This window comes from Ambystoma mexicanum, chromosome 9 (assembly GCF_040938575.1).
Source record: "Ambystoma mexicanum isolate Mex_15411 chromosome 9, UKY_AmexF1_1, whole genome shotgun sequence".
NCBI classification, from domain to species: domain Eukaryota; kingdom Metazoa; phylum Chordata; class Amphibia; order Caudata; family Ambystomatidae; genus Ambystoma; species Ambystoma mexicanum.
Window position 1 is genome coordinate 783555846 of NC_090931.1, and position 21971 is coordinate 783577816.

At 50.9% G+C, this 21971-nt stretch overlaps 1 protein-coding gene across 3 annotated transcripts in view; it reads right to left on the bottom strand.

Moving 5' to 3' along the window:
* Positions 1–21971, bottom strand: part of GTF3C3 (general transcription factor IIIC subunit 3) — a 598047-nt gene that overhangs the window by 57904 nt on the left and 518172 nt on the right. For all 3 annotated transcript variants that reach the window (XM_069615720.1, XM_069615721.1, XM_069615722.1), the window contains exon 14: positions 6261–6498. In XM_069615720.1, the coding sequence (XP_069471821.1) occupies positions 6261–6498 (238 nt within the window). The remainder of the gene's footprint in view (positions 1–6260; positions 6499–21971) is intronic.

Sequence of the window (21971 nt, forward strand, 5' to 3'; positions counted from 1 at the left end):
ATTTGGTAGCACGTGAAGTGGCAGTATGACCAAGTGAAGAGCCGCAGAGGGGTAGGCGGGAAGGTTCGCATGTGAATCCATGCCAAACCCATGCTGGAGAACAACAGTTACAGGTAAGTAACTTGTTCCTTCTCCAGCATGGGGTCTGGCATGGATTCACATGCTCATGAATATAAGAATACATAGCAGTACACACATGCACAACCACGGGAGGTGGCAACAGGCTCAGCATTAAGCAATACAACAACTCAACATTAAGCGTCTCTTACCTCCTCACCAGGCTCACCTTAAGCGAACAGGTTGCGCAGCACTGCTTGGCCGACCCTGGAATCCCGATCGACGCAGTAGAATCTCGTGAAGGTGTGCGTCGACCTCCACGTACCAGCCCTGCAGATGTCCAGCAGGGGCACACCAGATAGGAACGCCGTAGTAGCAGCGATCGCTCTGGTCGAACGGGCTCTCGGACGGCCTGGAAGCGGTCGGTTAGCCAACCGGTGGCAGTGCATGATGCAGCCGGAGAGCCATCTGGAAATAGAAGACTTCGAGAGAGCCTTCCTTTGATTCACAGGTCCTAAGTTCACAAACAGCTGTGATGTCCTCCGAAAACTCTTCGTGCGGTCCACGTAGAACTTCAGCGCTCTAGCCACATCCAGCGAGTGCAAAGTCCTCTCGGCCGGCGACGAAGGAGACGGGAAGAAAACGGGTAACACCAGGGGCTCGTTAAGATGGAAGTCCGACGGCACCTTGGGCATAAAGAAGGGGTGCGTCCTAAGCACCACCCTCGAGGCATGGAAAGTCAAGTACGGTGCTTTGCAGGATAGGGCCTGGATCTCTCCCACTCGTCGTGCAGAGGTAATGGCCACCAGGAATGCAGTCTTCCACGACACAAACTTCATCGGTGCGGAGTGCATCGGCTCGAATGGGGGCCCCATGAGCCTAGTCAGCACCACGTTAAGTTCCCACGCCGGGGCTGGGGCCTTCACCGGCGGGAACGACCGGAACAGTCCTTTCATAAACTCTTTCACCAGTCGATGGGACCACAGGGACGTCCGTCCTGTGGTTCTGGTATATCTGGAGATCGCCGCCAGATTAATCTTAATGGAGGCATGGGCTAGCCCAGCCTTTGCCAGCGATAGCAGGTACGGCAGCACCTGAGGGGCCGTAATCCATAGGGGGTTGATCTTCTGTGCTCGGCAGCAGATAGAGAACCTCTTCCACTTGTGACCGTAGCATTTGAGAGTCGAGGACGCCCTGGCCTTTGCAAGAACCTCTCTGCAGTCGGCCGTTATATCGTACCCTCCAAACTCTAGCGCTGCAGGAGCCAAGCCTGCAGGTTCAGCGACGCCGGGTCGTGGTAGAAGATGGCGCCTCCTTCTCTGGAGAGGAGATCCGCATCCGCGACAGCTTGGTGGATGGGGACGTTGACAAGTCCAGAAGGTCCGGGAACCAGATCTGCCTCGGCCACGCAGGTGCGACGAGGATCATCCTGCACCGGGACCTCTTGAGCTAGTTGATGAGTCGAAGCAGCAACGGCAACGGAGAGAACGCATACAGGTATAGGCCGTCCCAGGGGAACGAGAACGCATCGCCCATGCTTCTCGGCTGGGGAAACCTGCTGGCGAACCTCTGGCACTTCGAGTTCGTCGCTGTTGCGAATAGGTCGATTTGGGGTTTGCCCCATTGTCGGAAGAGTTGATCCACCTGATCCTGGCGCAGCTCCCACTCGTGACACGCGCGCAGCTCCCTGCTGAGCGAGTCGGCGATGGTGTTTCTTTCTCCTGCCAGGTGGAGGGGCACCAGGAACATCCCCTGGGCGACCGCCCAGTGCTACAGATCCTGTGCCTCCTTGGATAGGGCTGGGGATCTGGTACCTCCCTTCTTCCGTATGTAAAACATTGTCGTGGTGTTGTCCGTGAAGATCCGCACCACCTTGCCCTTGAGCGACGGGAGGAACGATTTGAGAGCCCAGAACACGGCTCGGAGTTCCAGGATGTTGATGTGCAGGAGCTTCTCCTCCGGGAGCCAGAGGCCTCTTGCGTGGAGATCTCCAGTGTGGGCGCCCCAACCTTCCAGGGAAGCATCTGTCGTCACCGTCTCCTGGTACGCCGGCGTCAAAGTCCTTGCCCGCCGTGAGGTGCGCTCGAACGCCCCACCACTGAATCGCCCGCCGGAACACCTCGTTGAGGGGGACCCTGTCTTCGAAGGTGCCTGTCGCCTGCATCCAACGGGCATCAAGAAATTCTTGAAGAGGGCGAATCCGTAGTCTGCATAGGCGCACCAGGTAGATGCAAGAGGACATCATCCCCAGGAGGGACTTGATGGACCTCACCCTTGCCACGTCCGTGGCTAGCAGGCGCTGCACTTTGCCCAGAATGGTCTTCGTCCGTTCTTCAGACGATGCCGCCAGGCACCTCACTGTATCGAGCTTCGCTCCCAGAAACAGGGCCACCTGCAACGGCACCAGGTGGGACTTTGGGTAATTTATGGCGAATCCCAGGTCAGTGAGTACCTGGACGGTCCTCGCAGTGTGTTCGACGGCGAGTTCCCTCGTCCTTGAGCGGATGAGCCAGTCGTCCAGGTAGGGGTAGACGTGAATCCCTTGCAGGCGCAGCCGCGCCGCCACAGGTGCTAGGCACTTGGTAAAGACCCTGGGGGCCGACTTCAATCCGAACGGCAGTGCTCTGAATTGGTAGTGGCGTCCCTGGACGACGAACCTGAGGAACTTTCGGTGACTTCTGAGGATGGGAACGTGGAAGTATGCATCCTCCAGGTCCAGCGACGATAGGAAGTCGCCTTCCTCCAGCTTTCCCAGCACGTGCTGGAGGGTGACCATCCTGAACTTTTGTGACCTGATGTATTTGTTCAAATGACGAAGGTCCAGTATGGGGCGCCAGCCGCCCGTCTTCTTCCTGACGAGGAAGTACCTTGAGTACACCCCAGAGCCCCGGAGCCTCTTCGGGACGGGCTCGATGGCGCCTTTCCTGAGCATCGCCCGTACTTCCAACAGCAGTTGCGGGACGTGATTTTCCTTCCTGGCCACAGGTGGAATGTGAGGGCACTTCTTCAGGAATTCGATAGAGTGGCCTCTTGCCAGGGTATCCAGCACCCAACGATCGGTGGAGATGGACTTCCACACGCCGACGAACTTCGTCAGCCGGCCTCCCACTGGGGTGCTTCGGTGGGGGCCCAAGGCCACGGCCGGTTCAGTCCTGCTTGGAGGTGGTGGCCTTGCCGCCCTGGCCACCTTACCGACGGCGGTGAGGCGCTCCCTGCTTGCCGCGACCCCTGTAGGCCTCCTGAGACGAGGAGTGTGCCGCCTGGCGGTAGGATGACGAGCCACCGCTGGATCCCTTGGAGGCCCCCTGTCTGCCTCCGGAGCTCCGAAAGGGCCGTCGTTGCTGAAGGGCTCCTAGGGCGCGGGCCGTCTCCGTGTCCGTCTTTATGGCTTGGAGGGATTTGTCCACTGCCTTCCCGAACAAGTTGCTGCCGTCGAACGGCATGTCCAACACCCTTGTCTGGACGTCCCGACGGAAGTCAGTCGCCCGGAGCCAACCCTGTCGTCGTAGGCAAATTCCGCTGCCCAGTTGGCGGAACCCGGTATCAGCAATATCGGTTGCCACCGTTATGCCGTGGTCCGACGCCACCTCGCCTTCTTGAAGTATTTCCAGGGCCTCGGACCTCTTGTCCGGTAGGAAGTCCAATATGGGGCCAGCTTAAACCAGAGCTCCCTGTCGTAACGGGCCACAATCGCCAGGGCGTTGGCCGCTTTGATCGTCGTCGCCGCCGACGAAATGACCCGTCGCCCCATGGCGTCCAACTTCTTTCCCTCGCCGTCCAGAGGGGAATTCGACGTTGAGGCTCCTGACCCCGCCGCTTTCTTCTTCGCCGCCGCCGAGACGACCGAGTCTGGCGTTGGCTGGGCCCTGAGGCACAGGGGAGCGGTCTCGGGGACCCAGTACTTCTTCTCGTACCGGTCCCGTTTGGCTGGTGCCGTGGAGGGGTTCTTGAGTACCGACAGGCCCTCCTCCCAGATGTCATCGATTAGAGGCACCGCAATGACAGTCTTCCTCTTGGCCTCCCGGCGCTGATAGAGGAAACCTTCCTTATTCTGCTCCTCCGGGCAGAGCTGGAACAATTCGGACGCCCTGGTGATCATGGCGTGGAATGAGCCAATCTCATCGGGCGGAGATGCCCGTGCAACGGGAGACCCGTTCTGTCGTCGTCGCCGTCGCCCTCAGAACCCGTCGTCGAGCCCACCGCACCGTCATCTCCCGACTCGTGGGAGGATGAGGAGGGAACTGCAGGCCTTACGGGGGCGAGCGGAGGAGAGGGTTGGGTCCTCCGTTGTTTGTTCTGAGGACTTCCCGACGGGCCAGGTTGCGGGTCCTCCGGCCTGGGCCGTGGTAATCGCGTCCTTATCTCAGAGCATAAGGACTGGATCGCAAACAAAATGGCCGCCGAGCTATGCTGAGGCCTAGGTTCCGGCTGCGCTGGAAGGGAAGGCTGCTCTTCCTCGCCATCGTTGTCTTCCTCGGTTATCTCCCGAGGATCTTCCTTGCGGGACCGAACCTTCTCGAATTGTACTTCGAGATTCCTCGCGACCTCGGTCAGTTCCCCCTCCGAGGCTGACTCCGAGCTCGAGGAGGCTACCGTGCCCCCCCCTTGTTCCATCATGGGGGCCATGACGATGGGCTGAAAAGAGGATTCCCTCCTTGGCGGCAGGGAAACTCTAGTCCCGGAGGCAGTCTCCGCTGGCGGGGTCTCTGCCGGCTTGGCCAGAGTCGCCGCGATCGCCTCAATAGAGGCCTTTGCCTGCTGGGTAGGGGCCTTCACCACCTAAGGTGCGTCCTGGGCCTTCTCCTTAGGGGGAGGGGCGACGCCTCGCTCTCCCTCTCCCGAGATCGGACGGGACTTCTCCCGAAGCTTACCCGGGGTCTCGGACTTCCTCTTCCCCGAACCGGAGCGCTGGCTCGTGGTTGACGGTGCCGGGGAAGGTGTGCCCTGCCTGGCGACCGAACAGCCCGACCTTTCGGCGCTCCCGGAGCCAGCGGACTCGCAGCGCTTGGCCTGGTGTTGGGCCCCCGTCGCCGGGGCGCCCGCACAGGACTTAGAAGCCCGCTCGGACCCTTTCTTCTTCTTCTCACCCGTTGAGCCCTTCTCCAACCAGCTGGCGAGACGAGATCGACGGTCCCTCATGGTCCGCTTCGACAAGTTCTTGCAGAACTGGCAGTCCTTCTCTACATGAGTCTTGTCCCCATGAAGACAGTAGAGGCATTGCGAATGTTCGTCCTCCTTAAACACATTCTGCAGCCCGCATCCAGGGCAGCTGCGAAACAGCTTGGGTCCGGGTGACGAACTCGCGTCCTGGGCCATCTCGAAGTAGGCCGCGAATCTTCTGGAATCCTCCAAGAGGTTGATTCGATGAAATCTTCACCCTTGAGGGGCGTAGGAAAATCCTGCAACGGGTACCCGTTAACGGGAGTAGAAACGGTGGAGCTTGAGGCTCGATTAACTGAAAAAATGTGAAAATTCACCTGAAAAAGCGCAAAACACGCAGTAAAAGCTCGAGAGCTAAGCACGAGGACTCCCAACACTTGAACGTGCGGTAAAAATCTGAAGATGGCTGCCAGAGGCGGGGCTTAGGGAGATGGCAGTCATTGGCTGTGGTCAGTATGACGCAGAGATCAGTGATTGGTTACTACTACGAAAAACAGATCAGAAACAAAACTGATACTGATTTTTTCTTTACCGAGGATTCCCAGCCTGACGACGGGGAATATTCATGAGCATTTGCATCCATGCCAGACCCCATGCTGGAGAATATTCCTCTCAGCAGGAGTCATCAATACAGTACAAAAAGACAAACCCTTCAAGCATTGAGCCATTTGACCACCCTGGCGCTTTAACCCCAACACCCGTATGCAATAGTGAATTCCATTGTTTGTGGAAAAATAATGCATAACAACACTGGACCATATAGAAGCTGCCGGATGCATACATTATCAAATGGTTTGTGCCACAGAAAAGACTGAACTCAAACAAGATGCATAATACTCATTGAAGGGTGATCATATGGCTCTGTCACTGAGACAAAACGTCTGCAGTCTTGAATCTTCAGTCAAGAAACCATTGTAACCTAGAACTGTTGCCCCGTGGCTGCACATATCTGAAACCAAGCTGTGTTTTAGTGGATCCAACTCTAAACCATTGCATGGCCCAAGCGTCGAGACAACTGGAAAGTATGCAGCATTGTCCCTTACCTTATATAGTTGTACGCTTTTCTGAAGTTCTTGTCCAGAATCGCAGCTGAAAGGCCATAGTACTCTAGCTCTTTACGCTTTTGACGGTCATCATAAAAAGAATAATATTCCAGAGACGAGTCCACAAGCAGTTCAGCTTCATTGTATCGGGACAAGTCGCATAAAGCATATACAGCTTTGAGAAGTAGACCCCACCAGTCATCCTTCGACAGGACACTTGTAAGCACTGCAAATATTGCTAAGAAAATAATGAAAATAATAAGTGATAAACCAAGCTAAATGCAAGTGAACATACACATATAAACTAATACCACTTCTTGTGCATATTTCTGCATTTACATAGTATTGTCTGGTATTCAGCTTATAAACTAGCTCACAAGATGAATTTGAAATCTGCGGGTAACCGTGTGGACTTTGCAGGAGTTCTTTTTTGACCCTGTCGTCTTGCTCAGACTTTCATACTTCAGAGGGTAAACCAAATGCCAGAAATAAATTACAACAAAAACACCATCATTTATGCAAACAACTAAAGACCACACTCTTCCACCAAGCATTCGTAACACCCCTCAAGCTGACATCAGCAGATGCTAACTTTAATCTTATGCTCCTTGTCACCACGCCAGTGCATCTCTCACTCGAACGTTCTCTATGAGCAATCTACTGACGTGTCTCCATGGATATGTCAAGAAGCCTCTTTGCTCGATCAACAAACCCTTTCTGATCAGACAACATTGGAATTTCTGCTGCTAATCGTGTCCGTCTATTTCATTCCGATGCTCCACGACTCCTTTTTGCTCTGTTCAGCTACCTAACAACTAAAAAGAATATAACCAAAAAAGGAATTTACACTAGCTTTCACTTTCAATAATTATCACATAATTGACAAAAGTCTTTGCTAAACCAGATTTATATTGTATATTTAGATCAGTTGTTTTTTTAATGTGCCATTGATAAATTTCCAACTTTGAGCCTATTCCTGTTGTCTTTGCACTATGGGTTTTTATAACGTCTGTTTCTTCTCAGAATTTCCTTACAAGTACCATTTTAACATGCATTGCTTTATACAAATTACGCAAAAAACAAGGGGGGTCCTGGGAGGCTGGACATTAGTCCCGGTTACGAGAGATTTACTCAGTCTTTAGCTGACATCTAAAACATATCAGTCTTTGTCCTGTCCTAGGGCAGTCCAGCACCGAAATGCTAAGCAATTCTCGTTTGAACAAGAGTACCAACAGCAACCCCAGACACGTGTTTCGGTCTGGTTGGACCTCACCAGTAGGGTGGAGCTGTGCCTCTCTAAGAATAGTGAGCAAGAGGTCCATGTCTGGATTCCCCTAGTAATTTAGGGTGAGACCAAAAGTTACTTAAGCATGCAAAAATCATTGTAGATGAGTGCTAGTAGAGGCGTTTCTATGAGGAGTCACTGGACATGGCTAACCAATCACAAAACAAACCTATACTAACCTGTACATTCCTTATATATACCCAAACTGACCACTGTAAATGTCTTTTGGCGACCCTGCAACATTGCGATAGGTTTCTGGGAGGGAACCTGGATTTGTGACGTCAAACCGGAATAAAACCTGGTGACGCATGCTTAGAAGCCAAGAGCTCCAGATGAACCTTGTTTTTCTGGTGTGATCCCGGTTATGTTTGTTTGCTAATGAACAACAGTAACTTCGCCCCATGGCTGAGACCTCCGTTATTGTGGCTGGGTGTTTCTGAGGGGCCCAAGTTTACTCTGAATAATTAGGGTGACGACTACAGAAAAACCTGGCCACACTATACAAACTGGTAGCAGAGGAGATCGCTAGGTTCTTTCGGCAAGAAACCGCCTAGTCCTGTCGCATGCCGGCAGGGCTCTGTGGTGACCCGTGGAAATCGACATCCATAATCACGTGTGAACACAAAAGAGGTTGACAAGAGCTGCCTTTGGAAACTTCCTGCCCACTTCCAGTGCGTCACCTATCAGACTGGAGAGCCGGCAGGTTGTAGAAGAGCTGGTGCCCGAGAGATCTCAGCAGATCACAGAATGTAAGTATAGATTCAGATTTATGACAAATTTGGGGAGAACAGATCTGTTCAGTGGTGCAGGTGAAGGTTTCTGGGGTGGTGAACAATACCAGTTTGTTGGGCAATCAGTTTGGGCGGTATGCTTAGACAGTCAGATTAGCCTGCGTAAAAAGAAAAACTATGAGGTGGTTTAGCTGGATGTATTGGTTAGCAGAAAAGGCTACCATAGATTACGGAGGGGGGGGTTTATAAGTTTCTCTGAGATGCAATCCTGTAAGGCAATGCTACAGAAGAGGGATCACAAGATTGGTTGATTTCTCCTGTTAGAAGAAGCAGGAAGGCAGTCGTGTACATGTTATGTTGTGTCTTGTTGTATTGCAACAATTCTTCCTCTATGGTAGTGGTTACGTCACTGATGAGGTTGTTTAATAGGATTTGAAGAGTGCGAAACGTGGTGAAACTCGGTAGGCAATTTGTCGATTGTGTTGAGAATCATTCTTGTGCCATGGGGTGGAGCGTGAGGAGCAGGCAAGTGGAATTGTAAGTTAACCATTCTGGGCGGAGAGCCGCATTGGGGGCGGTGCATGGATCACGCCTGTGTTTATGGTGTTGAGCCAGAGAGGCTGAGAAAATATTTTATACTGTATTGATTCAAATCAGAAGTGTCGGAAACTTTGATTTGAGGTTGAGTAGGTATTTGACAAAGTATTGTTTAAAGTAACACAATGGGGGATATGCCTCTCCAACACTTAGGCATGTCCCTTCTGCGGTATCAAGACAAAATACGCGAGTATAGCGCAGAATGTACTTGCGACACAGAGGGCAAGTTGTCAAAGTCGTAGCCCAAAGACTGAGGTTTTACCCAATGTGTGCTGCAACAATCTGCAGGCAGCATATACGGGGAGTAAATTAAGCAATCGATTGGCCATACTAGAATTGTGGAAAAAATGTCAAGACGAGGAAGGGGATTTGACTCAGCGACATTGGATTCTGAGCCAACGGGATACGGAGAGCTAACAGCACTCGGCTCCCTCTCCACCTCCTTCTCAAACAGTAGACGCAGACACAGCAACGGAGAGCAAGGGATTTTACCCCATGAAAGAATTAAAAGCAGCGGCAGGATACACAAATCCCACTTTTGCACCACCATCGTATAGTAGCAGAGACGCACTCGATAGCACAACACAAGCGATAAGGCGACACAAGACAATAGCAGCAAATGCAAAGAGCGCAGCGAGATGCAAGCAAAATTAAAGGAGAATGACGCAGGGAAGACAGTACTTGCTATGGCCAAGAGTTAGTAGCATCAACTAAATGGATAAGTGGGCAGATATTGCTCAAACTAGATGGAAAATCAGCCAGCCAAACAGGGAACGTGGAAAAGGAAGCAGTGCACAGTAAAGACAAGGAGGAGGAAGCTAAAGAATGGGCAGAGATAATAAAGGAAGTGCATTGGAGAGAAAGGGAGGAAAAAGGAAAATGAAAAATGACGAAAGGAAAGAGAGCAAGCAGGAGTGCGAGAAAGAAGAGAAGGAGTGAAGAAAATAGAGAGCTAGAAGATATAGCAAAGAGAAAGGGAGGAGAAGAGCGGACAAGACCAGCGCTGCTAAAGAATGAAAAAAGGAGGTTAGAAATCAAGCTGATCGTTAAAGAAAGTTGATGCAAGAAAGAAGGCGAACGTAGAAACGAAAGAGACAGGGACAAGAGCAGAGAGAGACACTCTACCAAAGTAGTAGGGTTTAAGATGGATTTTGCAAGTTTAAATGATGAGGATGGGGATGGTATACGGAGAAGGATAGGAGAACTCTAGAGGAGCAGGTGTGAGTGCTGAACCCTCAGAGGGGAGAATGCAATGTTATAGATCGAACCAAGGGAAAGCACCAGGACGGCATAATTTTAAGGAGACTTAGTTTCAGTAACAACAGGCGGGGGGAGGGGGGGGACAGTGACAGTACCATCATAACCATGGGGTCAGACGAAGATTCACATGGGAGTGAAGATGATGAGGGGAAAACCCTTTCTCCGCTCCAGGGAAGTGAGCCTAGACAGAGACACGAGACACAGTATAGTTAATGAGGAAGGCATGGGCAGATAAGAAGGAGACAAAGGGCGACTGTCGTGCCCCACGGGGTGGGGGGTTGGGGGTATTGGGCGCAAGACACCGATGATATCACTCTGGATGCGCAGAGGTTTAGGGCCTAGCCAGGACGGAAAGCACAGGGATGGCAAGGGCGTTCACAACCACTAAAGACATAGGGGGACAAGACAGAGCAGGGAGACTAAGACTTCCCATTACTGGAGAAGGGAGGTGGGCAACCTCAATATATTCTGTGGCAGCAAATGGACAAAGACAATTTAAGATGTAAACTACCTTTGTTGATGGCTGGGGCTGGCAAGTGTATGTACGAGATAGAAAGACTAACAGCAAGGATGACCTTAGCAGTGGGAGACATGAAAAGCCTACTCACAGCTATTCTTGGGGAGGTAGCTGACGATGTATGGAAAAGAGCAGGATATTGTGGAGTGACAGCACAAAACACGGCACACGTAACTGCTGAGCAGCCGTATGGCAAGCTCTAAGGGTGCAATATCCAGACACTTCAGACATAAGCGCGATTATGGCAAGCAAAATGCGTGAGGACGAAGACCCACTTCAACAGATTCAAGAGCGATGGCAACTTGAGGCGAGAGAACTGTGGGACAAAAAACAGGTTATTTGTATTTGTATTTGTATTTATTTGTATTTATTTATAATGCGCACCAAACCCAGGGGTAGCCAGGTGCAAAGGCAGCAAGAGGGTTGCAAAACTTAGTTACATACAGTGGGGTGAGGTCCAGCTGCGGTTACAGTGCCGGACGTATCACACCAAATAGGAAGGGTAGGACATAAACATTGTAGGCTGTACTATATACATATTTACATTCAATGAGGTAAGGAGCCACATGGTAGTGGCGCATCTGGGCATCGGAAGTCATTATGAGTCGAGAGATTTGAGCCAGTGGACAGTCCTGGCTCTGAACTGGTGGTAGGGTAGGTCCTCCCTGCAGGTAGGAGGAAGGGAGTTCCAGAATTGCGCTGCTTTTACTGGGAAGCTATTACCTCCAGACATTGTACGTTTGAACCTGGGCACCAGAAGAAGGTTGGAATTGGCCATTCGAGGGGCGAGAGAGGGTGGGTCTAGTAAATCTGGCGATGAGGTATTGAGGGGCTGCTTGGTGGAGGCATTTATGAATTAGAGATAGCGATTTAAGGAATATCTTGTCCTTGGTGGATAGCCAGTTGGCAGATCTTCTGGAAACTGAGATATGGGCTTTCTTCGGGATACTGAGGGCCGCTCTAAGGGCATTATTTTGGAGGATTTGGATTTTATTTGAGATATATTTGTTACAACCTACATATAGAGCGTTACAGTAGTCCAGCTTTGACAGGATCAGTGCCCTGGCCAGGGTGGTACAGTTGGTGGTGGAGAGAAAGGGTTTGGCTGCCATAATGAGTTTGCAAGTGTAGGAGGTGGCGGAGGCCATTGCATTCACTTGTTTGTTGAAGGTGAGGGTGGAGTCTAGATAGAAGCCGAGGGTTTTAACCTCCTTAGCTACTTTAATCTTGTTGTCGTCAATTATGAACGATGAGCATTTGTGGCCCAGTTTGTTGAGGTAGGGTGTAGATCCTAGAATAAGGAGTTCCGTCTTGTCATCATTCAGGCATAGACCGTGTGAGGCCATCCATGCCTGGATGATGAGGTACACTTTATTAACGAAGGCCAAATCCTTGTCGTAATCCCCCCGACAACGGGATGAGGATCTGGGTATCATCGGCGTAATTAGTGTAGGTGATACCCAGATCGTCTAGATCATCGAAAAGGGGCTTCGTGAAAATGTTATAAAGTGTAGGGGAGACGCAAGATCCTTGAGGCACGCCGCAAGTGATAGGTGTAGGGTCGGCTGCTGCTGACAATGAGAAGACTCTCATCGTGCGGTTATTGAGGAAGGATTGGATCCAGTTGGTTGCTTCTTGGGAGAAGTGGGCAGCTTTTTGTAGGTGGTTGCACAAGATCTCATGGCCGACCAGATCGAAGGCTGCAGAGAGATCGAGGAGTAACAATAGTGCTGTCTTGCCCTGGTCTCTCAGCTCGTCTATCTGTGCCTTGAGATCTATAAGTGCAGTTTCGGTTCCATGCTGTGGCCTGAAGCCCGATTGTCGGACGCCTAGGAGATGGAAGTGCTCAAGGTAATGTTGGATCTGGTGGTATGCTAATTTGTCGATGATTTTAAGAAGGAACGGTACTGTGGTGATGGGGCGGTAGTTAGTTGGAGTGTATGGGTCTAAGTTTGTTTTTTTAAGCAGAGGGAGGACCCAGGACTGTTTTAAATTATTAGGTACAGTGCCTGATGTGAAAGACGCATTTATTAGTTTGGTAATAAATGGTGCGAGATCATGGGCTGCATCCTTAATCAGTTGAGCGGGGCATAGGTCTCTGTGGCAATTTGAAGGTTTGAGGGTGAGAATAGTATTTTCTACCTCTTTGGTGGATACTTTATGGAAGTTAAAGGTGGGGTTGTGCGCTGGGTGGGATGATTGAGTCGGGTGAGCCTTTTTATGGGAGGCGGTACTCGGCTTAGTAGAGGAGAGCAGAGTTTCTTTTTTAATGCTTATTTTAGTCTTAAGGGAGGAGATTTTGTTCGCTAGGGCATTTTGTATGCCCGTGCACCAGTTTTTATCTTTGATACATGAGTCGGGCACTTGGATCGGGGATTCAACCTCTTTAAGTATTGTGAAAAGCTCTCTAGTGTTAGATTTAGCTTGTGAGATTCGCGTACTATAAGACGTTTGTTTGGCCAATATAAATTTCTTTTTTATATTGGGAAGCTAGACTGCTCAAGTTTTTTTTATTATTTTATGAGGGGTAAGCTCGCCAGATTTTTTCACAGCGTCGCTTTTCCTGCCTGAGGGCTTTAAGATGAGGCGAAAACCAGGAGTTGATGTGTTTCCGGGGCTTGCTCTTTTTTAGCTTTAAAGGGGCTATGGCATCAAGGGATGAGAGCATGGTTTTATTATAGATGTCCACCATCGTGAATGGATCTATATGAGCCGGGATGACATTTAAGGTTGGTGTGATTAGCGGGATTAGGTTTTCGGGGGTGATGTTTTTTTTATTTCGGGATTGGACAGCTGGAGCTATGCCGTTAGCTTGTGCTGGGGTTGCCTCTAGGGTGAACGAGATAAAGTAATGGTCTGTCCAAGGCTGCGGGAGTATGGCAGAGACTAGGACTGGCACAGCTAGCCAGTCCAGAGTTCTCCCTTTGATATGGGTGGGCTCAGTGATCTTCTGGGTGAAGCCCAGTTCCTCTAGGGTGTTATTGATTGTACTGGCATTGGCGTCTGCGGGGTCGCTAAATCCTAGGTTAAAGTCTCCTAGTAAGATGTGTTGTGAGGAATTTTTAAGATTGTTTGATAAGATGTCTGTGAGGTCTTCTTCAAATGACCCTAAGGGGCCCGGCGGTCGGTAGATAAGGTGAATGGAGATGGATTGGGTATTAGATAGTGTTAACTTGGCGGTTAGAGATTCACAGGAAGTAACATTAGTGGGTGAATCAATTGTAATAGGGAATTTAGTTTTGGCTATGATGGCAAGACCTCCGCCTCTAGAGGTGGTACGATCAAGTCTTAATAGCGTGTAGTCATCTGGTACCGCTAGCATAATTGCAGGGCCTGCCGTCGGGTGGAGCCAAGATTCGGTGACTGCTAAGAAGTCCAAGTCTTCGTTGTGTAGCAGGTCGGCAATGTCTGAAGCATGGGCTACCATGGAGCGGGCATTTATTAGTGCACCCTTAGTCCCGAGATCTACTGGGTATAGGGGTGGTGGCACAGATTTGTGCGTACTTTTCTGTTCACGGATGGGTTCACGGTGGAGTCTACTGTTCAGTTGAAGAGGGTGTAGGGATGGAGTCCTAGTCACCTTATTGTGGGCTAGTTTAGATAGAGGGTCATGGAGCCTTGAGAGCCTGGCACGTAATCTAAAGTTCCTCAAGAGAATAGGGCAAGGTGTGGAGGTCATTTCAGTTGATGTGTATGGGTTATATGCGGGCACAAGTGCTGGTAAATTGGGTAGCATGGTTAGGTTTTGGCTGTTCAAGATGTGCAGTATTGATCTCAGTAACACTGTGTAAAGCGCATGGAGATACATTGTGATATTGGGCAAGATAAGGCTAGTACAGTGTAGTTGTTATCCAGTAGCGTAAGGTCTAGTCTAATGGGTCACTTAAATTTGATTTTTTCAATCGAGGCACAAAGGCATAGGTCACTAGCAGGGTGCATAGGCAAAGGGTCACCTAAATTCGATTTTAGCAGTCAAGGCACAAAAGCATAGATCACTAGCAGGGTGCATAGGCAAAAGGGTCACCTAGGTTCGATTTTAGCAATCAAGGCACAAAAGCATAGGTCACTAGCAGTCAAGGCACAAAAGCATAGATCACTAGCAGGGTGCATGGGCAAAGGGTCACCTAGATTCGATTTTTGCAATCAAGGCACAAAAGCATAGGTCACTAGCAGGGTGCATAGGCAAAAGGGTCACCTAGATTCGATTTTAGCAATCAAGGCACAAAAGCATAGGTCACTAGCAGTCAAGGCACAAAAGCATAGATCACTAGCAGGGTGCATGGGCAAAGGGTCACCTAGATTCGGTTTTAGCAATCAAGGCACAAAAACATAGGTCACTAGCAGGGTGCATAGGCAAAAGGGTCACCTAGATTCGATTTTAGCAATCAAGGCACAAAAGCATAGGTCACTAGCAGTCAAGGCACAAAAGCATAGATCACTAGCAGGGTGCATGGGCAAAGGGTCACCTAGATTCGATTTTAGCAATCAAGGCACAAAAGCATAGATCACTAGCAGGGTGCATAGGCAAAAGGGTCACCTAGATTCGATTTTAGCAATCAAGGCACAAAAGCATAGGTCATTAGCAGGGTGCATAGGCAAAAGGGTCATCAGAAACAAAATTAGGCAATACCTATGTGCTAAGGCTAGTAGCAATTGAGGGCGATCAGACTCTAGTTCAAGTTGTGAGGCGCAACAGAGTTCGGCTATACAGATATCCTAATGTTAGCGTCAGATGAGGGCCTAATAGGTAATGGACAGTGCAACATATACAGGCATAGTCCAAGTGTCATTGCATGGTGATCATTAGTGGGCAGAGCAGTAGTTAGTTAGCGGGGCTGGAATGCAGTGAACAGTAGGACAAGCATTTCAGGTTATCAATGAGAGCTGGTTTTAGACATAGCGCCAACAGCAACTGACTTTGAATGGCAGATGCAATATTACAAGAGTTGCGGGTCAGGTACAGTATAGTGATATGAGTCCTGCAGTAAATGCCCCTAGGGCCTTACCGTGAGAGTCTCAGTGGAGCCGGAGAGGTAGATAAGGTGCAGCGCCTGTGCGCTACCATTGCGCTAACAGGCGCAAACAGGGCCTTTGTACGGCCTTCGTGCAGGCCGGCGTATCCGCCTACCGGCGGAGGCAAGGGGCTTTGATGTGCCCGGAACGAGGCTCAGCCTCGCTGTGGTGCCGCGTCGCGCCCGGCATGGAGGAGTCAGGCAAGCGGGAGGGACACGGTCAGGCAGGCCGCCGTGTGCTCTGCAGCGGGTCTGCAGTTGCTGCGTGGGTGGTCTGCTGGAAGAGGGGGGGCTCCTGCCCTCTACCCTTGTCGGAGGTCGTCTGGAAGGGGGATCCTGGGGGCCAAACAAGGCCTTTACAGGCCTTCGTGCAGGCCGGCGTATCCGCCTACCGGCGGAGGCAAGGGGCTTTGATGTGCCTGGAACGAGGCTCAGCCTCGCTGTGGTGCCGCGTTGCGCCCGGCATGGAGGAGTCAGGCAAGCGGGAGGGACACGGTCAGGCAGGCCGCCGTGTGCTCTGCAGCGGGTCTGCAGTTGCTGCGTGGGTGGTCTGCTGGAAGAGGGGGGGCTCCTGCCCTCTATCCTCGTCGGAGGTCGTCTGGAAGGGGGATCCTGGGGGCCAAACAACGCCTTTATAGGCCTTCGTGCAGGCCGGTGTATCCGCCTACCGGCGGAGGCAAGGGGCTTTGATGTGCCCGGAACGAGGCTCAGCCTCGCTGTGGTGCCGCGTCGCGCCCGGCATGGAGGAGTCAGGCAAGCGGGAGGGACACGGTCAGGCAGGCCGCCGTGTGCTCTGCAGCGGGTCTGCAGTTGCTGCGTGGGTGGTCTGCTGGAAGAGGGGGGGGGCTCCTGCCCTCTACCCTCGTCGGAGGTCGTCTGGAAGGGAGATCCTGGGGGCCAAACAACGCCTTTATAGGCCTTCGTGCAGGCCGGCGTATCCGCCTACCGGCAGAGGCAAGGGGCTTTGATGTGCCCGGAACGAGGCTCAGCCTCGCTGTGGTGCCGCGTCGCGGTATCATATATGATGCCAGGGCTACCAGACCAAGGGCAAAAACAGTTTAAGAAGCTAGTGGGGATAAAGGATGAACCGCGGTCTGAGATCCAGCTAACTATAGTGCACTATTGCAGATGAATGCATGAGAATTCGAGAAAAAAAGCAGGAGGAAGCAAAACGAGTGCAGAAAAAAATATCAAAATATACTATGGAAGGGGTGGTGCTAACATGTAGAACAAGCCACAGATGGCAGGGGGAGGTTTCGCAGGATGAAGGGCTATGAACCAGGGGTCAAGAGGACAAGGAGTGATCTCTCGGGGAAGAGGGTTCGGACACCCAATGCAGCAGAACCCAGGAGTGTTTCAAGGGGGATAAAGGGGGGGGGTCCCATAGTATGTTGGCTTTGTGGAAAACAAGGACAAATAGCTCAAGTGTGCAGGGATAGAGGATCGATATACCAAAACGGGGGAAAAGCAACAAAAACACATGTACCAGACTGAGCAGAACGGACAACACATTCAAGACTACATGTCCACGCAGACATATGCGCCACAACAGATGCACACGCAAGATATGTAAGCACAGGTATACGCATCTCTACAGATGCATACCCAGGACATGCAAACGCAACGATATCAGCCCATGACACATGCATTGCAGACACAGGGGCACATGAAGCAGTCACAACCAATGCAACAAGCACCAATCCAATAGAACACCATAGCAACGACACATGCAGACTCCACGATGCAGATGTAGACTCCCGTGCGAAAACTGGGAGGGGTGGGGGGAGGGACTGTCATAAGTGTCAATCCATTTACAGGAACGGGGATGTCACTATATCCACAATAGGACAGCCCACAGACAGACCTGATGTGTTCGAACCTATCCGTTACACCTAATCCGACTGAGGAACCACTTATAGGGGTGACTCTAGGTGACAAGACATATTGCTTTCTCTGGGATACAGGGACGTCTAGATCTTGTATCAGGAAGGGGAGATATCCAATGTCAGGCATTTCCATGAATGCGCAGGGATTTTCTGGCCCGTCAGATTTGGTTCCTTTTACTGACGTATTATCACTTTCTGTAGGGCAGCACGACATGACCATGCCACTATTATAGTCCCGACAGACACCAATAAATACAATGGGTAGAGATATGATGAGCAGACTGAACATGACCATTTCGTTCACTGACAAGGGGATAGTGTGCTCGACACCATGAATTCATTACATGAACGTGAGGGAACTCATGCAAGCTTATTGTGGGAAGACAGTGCAGAGGGGGGTGTCAGTAGACATTGAACTATTTTCAAATGGGGTGGAAATTTTAATCGCATGGCTTCCAGGGATACGGGGAAGCTGTTACGAATACCGAACAAGTTCTTATTTAGACCAGAGATTCCCTTAGACAAGAAGGAAGGAACGGTGATCCCAATAGAAATAGTCATAGTGAGAAGCGAGACAATAATATTGCCTGACATGACAGATGAGGAATTATTCCAAGAGGATAGATCAGACAATGAGGTGATATTTGACACGAGTAGAACACATTGGGTGCGAATACATTATAGGGAAGTGCACAGAGAATGGTAGTGTTGCGAAAGCAACCTCCACCATGTCTCGAAGACGACTTAGGGCGGGTTCTCAATGTCTTATCAACTACTAGTCCCTATGACGTGGGATTGTTAAATAGGATTGGAGTGGTAACAATACAGCTAAAACCAGGAGCTATCCTACCAAGGGGAAGACAGCATCCCATATCAAAGGAAGCAGACAAGGGCATTTATGAGACAATGGACACACTGGTGAAGCAGGCAATATTAGTACCTTCAGAATCGCAGTGTAACACAGCTGTGTAACCTGTGAAGAAGGCGATGGGGGGCTCTTATAATTTGTTGCAATCATCTTTCTCAATTCCCCTTTTCTCTTGGCTACTGCAGTATCGAAGCAGTCTATATGTTTCTTTTTACCATCACCCACTCTCACCGTACCAATTGGAAAACCGTCTTTATAAGTTAATCAATGAACACTTCATAAGTATCCACTGACAAAATATTATACTGCCAATCAGGTAAACTAAGATTCATGTGTATTGTGGAGATATCATTCAATCGTTGCACGGAATTAGGATTCCAGGACACTAGGGTACCTGAATTATTCACCCTTCGATCACAAGCAGTGGTCTCAAGACCACTATTTGATGTTACTATTTCAAATATGGTGAGCATAATACTGTGATCACTGACAACTGAGGGACATGTATGCAGAGATTTACATTTATCAAAGAGTTCCTTAGAAGCAAAAATATAGTCCAATGTAGAATGAAGAATTCCTTTAGTCCAGGTAAAATTACTTGGGATGTCACTGGCTATTCAACCGTTAAACAATGTGAGGCCCATTCCACCAAGACTAGTTAGCCACATTGGCCCATAAAATTATTTTCGGGTCAACCTTTCAGATGTGCCTCTAGTGGTCGCTGTCATCATAAAACTCATTTACAGTCCTCGGAAAGGAAAATTTGAACACCCACCTATTTATCGAATCAATCATTTGCACTTGTCATAATTGTTGTCTATAAACAAAGACAAAAGCCAGCATGCCAATAGATATTAAAAATCAAAATATCTATGCCACAATCTACAGAATGCCTGATATGGGTTGCCTTTTTGGAATAAAGACATTTATTTACAAAAATGTCCAAACCATTTGATGAATCATCATTTCTGCATATTTGCAAAGGAACAAGTTACTTACCTGTAACTGTTGTTCTCCAGCATGGGTCTGGCATGGATTCACATGCTCATAAATATTCCCCGTCGTCAGGCTGGGAATCCTCGGTAAAGAAAAAACCAGTATCAGTTTCGTTTCTGATCTGTCTTTCGTAGTAGTAACCAATCACTGATCTCTGCGTCATACTGACCACAGCCAATGACTGCCCTCTACCTAAGCCCCGCCTCTGGCAGCCATGTTCAGATTTGGTAGCACGTGAAGTGGCAGTATGACCAAGTGAAGAGCCGCAGAGGGGTAGGCGGGAGGGTTCGCATGTGAATCCATGCCAGACCCATGCTGGAGAACAACAGTTACAGGTAAGTAACTTGTTCCTTCTCCAGCATCGGGTCTGGCATGGATTCACATGCTCATGAATAAAGAATACATAGCAGTACACACATGCACAACCACGGGAGGTGGCAAAGGCTCAACATTAAGCATTACATCCAAAACTCAACATTAAGCAAATCTTACCTCCTCAAAAGGCTCACCTTAGGCGAACAGGTTGCGCAGCACTGCTTGGCCGACCCTGGACTCCTCCCTGGAATCCCGATCGACGCAGTAGAATTTCGTGAAGGTGTGCGTCGACCTCCACGTAGCAGCCCTGCAGATGTCCAGCAAGGGCACAGCAGATAGGAACGCCGTGGTAGCTGCGATCGCTCTGGTGGAATGGGCTCTCGGACGGCCAGGCAGCGGTCGGTTTGCCAACCGATGACAGTACATGATACAGCCGGAGAGCCATCTGGAAATGGAAGCCTTCGAGAGAGCCTTCCCCTGATTGACAGGTCCAAAGTTCAGAAAGGGTTGTGACGTCTTCCGAAAACACTTTGTGCGGTCCACGTAGAACTTCAGCGCTCTAGCCACATCCAGCGAGTGCAAAGTCCTTTCAGCCGGTGACGAAGGCGACGGGAAGAAAACAGGCAACACCAAGGGTTCGTTGAGGTGGCAGTCTGACGGCACCTTGGGCATGAAGGAGGGGTGCGTCCTGAGCACTACCCTCATGTCGTGAAAAGTCAAGTACGGGGCCTTGCAGGAAAGGGCCTGGATCTCTCACACCCGTCGTGCGGAGGTGATGGCCACAAGAAAAGCTGTTTTCCACGACAAGAACTTCAACGGAGCCGAGTGCAGAGGCTCGAACGGAGGTCCCATGAGCTTGGTCAGCACCACGTTGAGCTCCCACGCCGGGGCCGGAGCCTTCACCGGCGGGAACGATCTGAACAGTCCCTTCATGAACTCTTTCACCAGACGATGAGACCACAAAGACGTCCGCCCCGTGGTTCTGGTGTATCGGGAGATCGCAGCAAGATGAATCTTGATGGACGCGTGCGCCAGTCCAGCTTTGGCCAGCGTCAGTAGGTACGGCAGTACTTGGGGAGCCGTAATCCGTAGAGGGTTAAACTTCTGTGCGTGGCACCAGACAGAGAACCTCTTCCATTTGTGTCCGTAGCATTTAAGAGTTGAGGACGCCCTGGCCTTTGCAAGAACCTCTCTGCAGTCGGCCGGTATGTCGTATCCTCCAAACTCTAACGCTGCAGGAGCCAGACTTGCAAGTTCAGCGACTTCGGGTCGTGATGGAGGATGGCACCTCCTTCCCTGGAGAGAAGATCCGCGTCCACTGGCAGCTTAATTGACGGGGACGCTGACAAGTCCAGAAGGTCCGGGAACCATATCTGCCTCGGCCACGCAGGTGCGACGAGGATCATCCTGCAGCGTGACCTCTTGAGCTGGTTGATGAGCCGGATCAGCAATGGCATTGGAGGGAACGCGTATAGAAACAGGCCCTCCCAGGGGAACGAGAAAGCATCGCCCATGCTCCTCGGCTGGGGAAACCTGCTGGCGAACCTCCGGCACTTGGAGTTCGTCGCCGTCGCGAACAGATCGATCTGGGGTGTGCCCCACCGTCGGAAGAGGCGGTCCACTAGATCCTGTCGTAGTTCCCACTCGTGGCACGAGCGCAGCTCCCTGCTGAGTGAGTCGGCGATGGTGTTTTTTATCCCTGCCAGATGAAACGGCACCAGAAACATCCCTTGGGCGACGGCCCAATGCCACAGATCCTGCGCCTCCCTGGACAGGGCTGGGGACCTGGTTCCGCCCTGTTTCCTGATGTAGAACATGGTGGTGGTGTTGTCGGTGAAGATCCTCACCACCTTGCCCTTGAGGGACGGAAGGAAGGACCTGAGGGCCCAAAACACTGCACGGAGCTCCAGGACGTTGATATGGAGGGACTTCTCCGTCGGGAGCCAAAAGCCTCTCGCGTGCAGATTTTCGGTGTGCGCTCCCCACCCTTCCAGGGAGGCATCCGTGGTCACTGTCTCCTAGTGGTCAGGGGTCTGGAAGTCCATGCCCGCCGTCAGATGCGCGCGGGTGCCCAACCACCGGATCGCTCGTCGGAAACTCTCGTCGAGTGTGATCCTCTCCTCGAAGCTGCCCGTCGTCTGGATCCAGCGCGCGTCCAGGAACTCCTGCAACGGGTGCATCCGGAGCCTGCACAGGGGGATGAGGTAAATGCAAGAAGACATCATTCCGAGGAGGGACTTGATG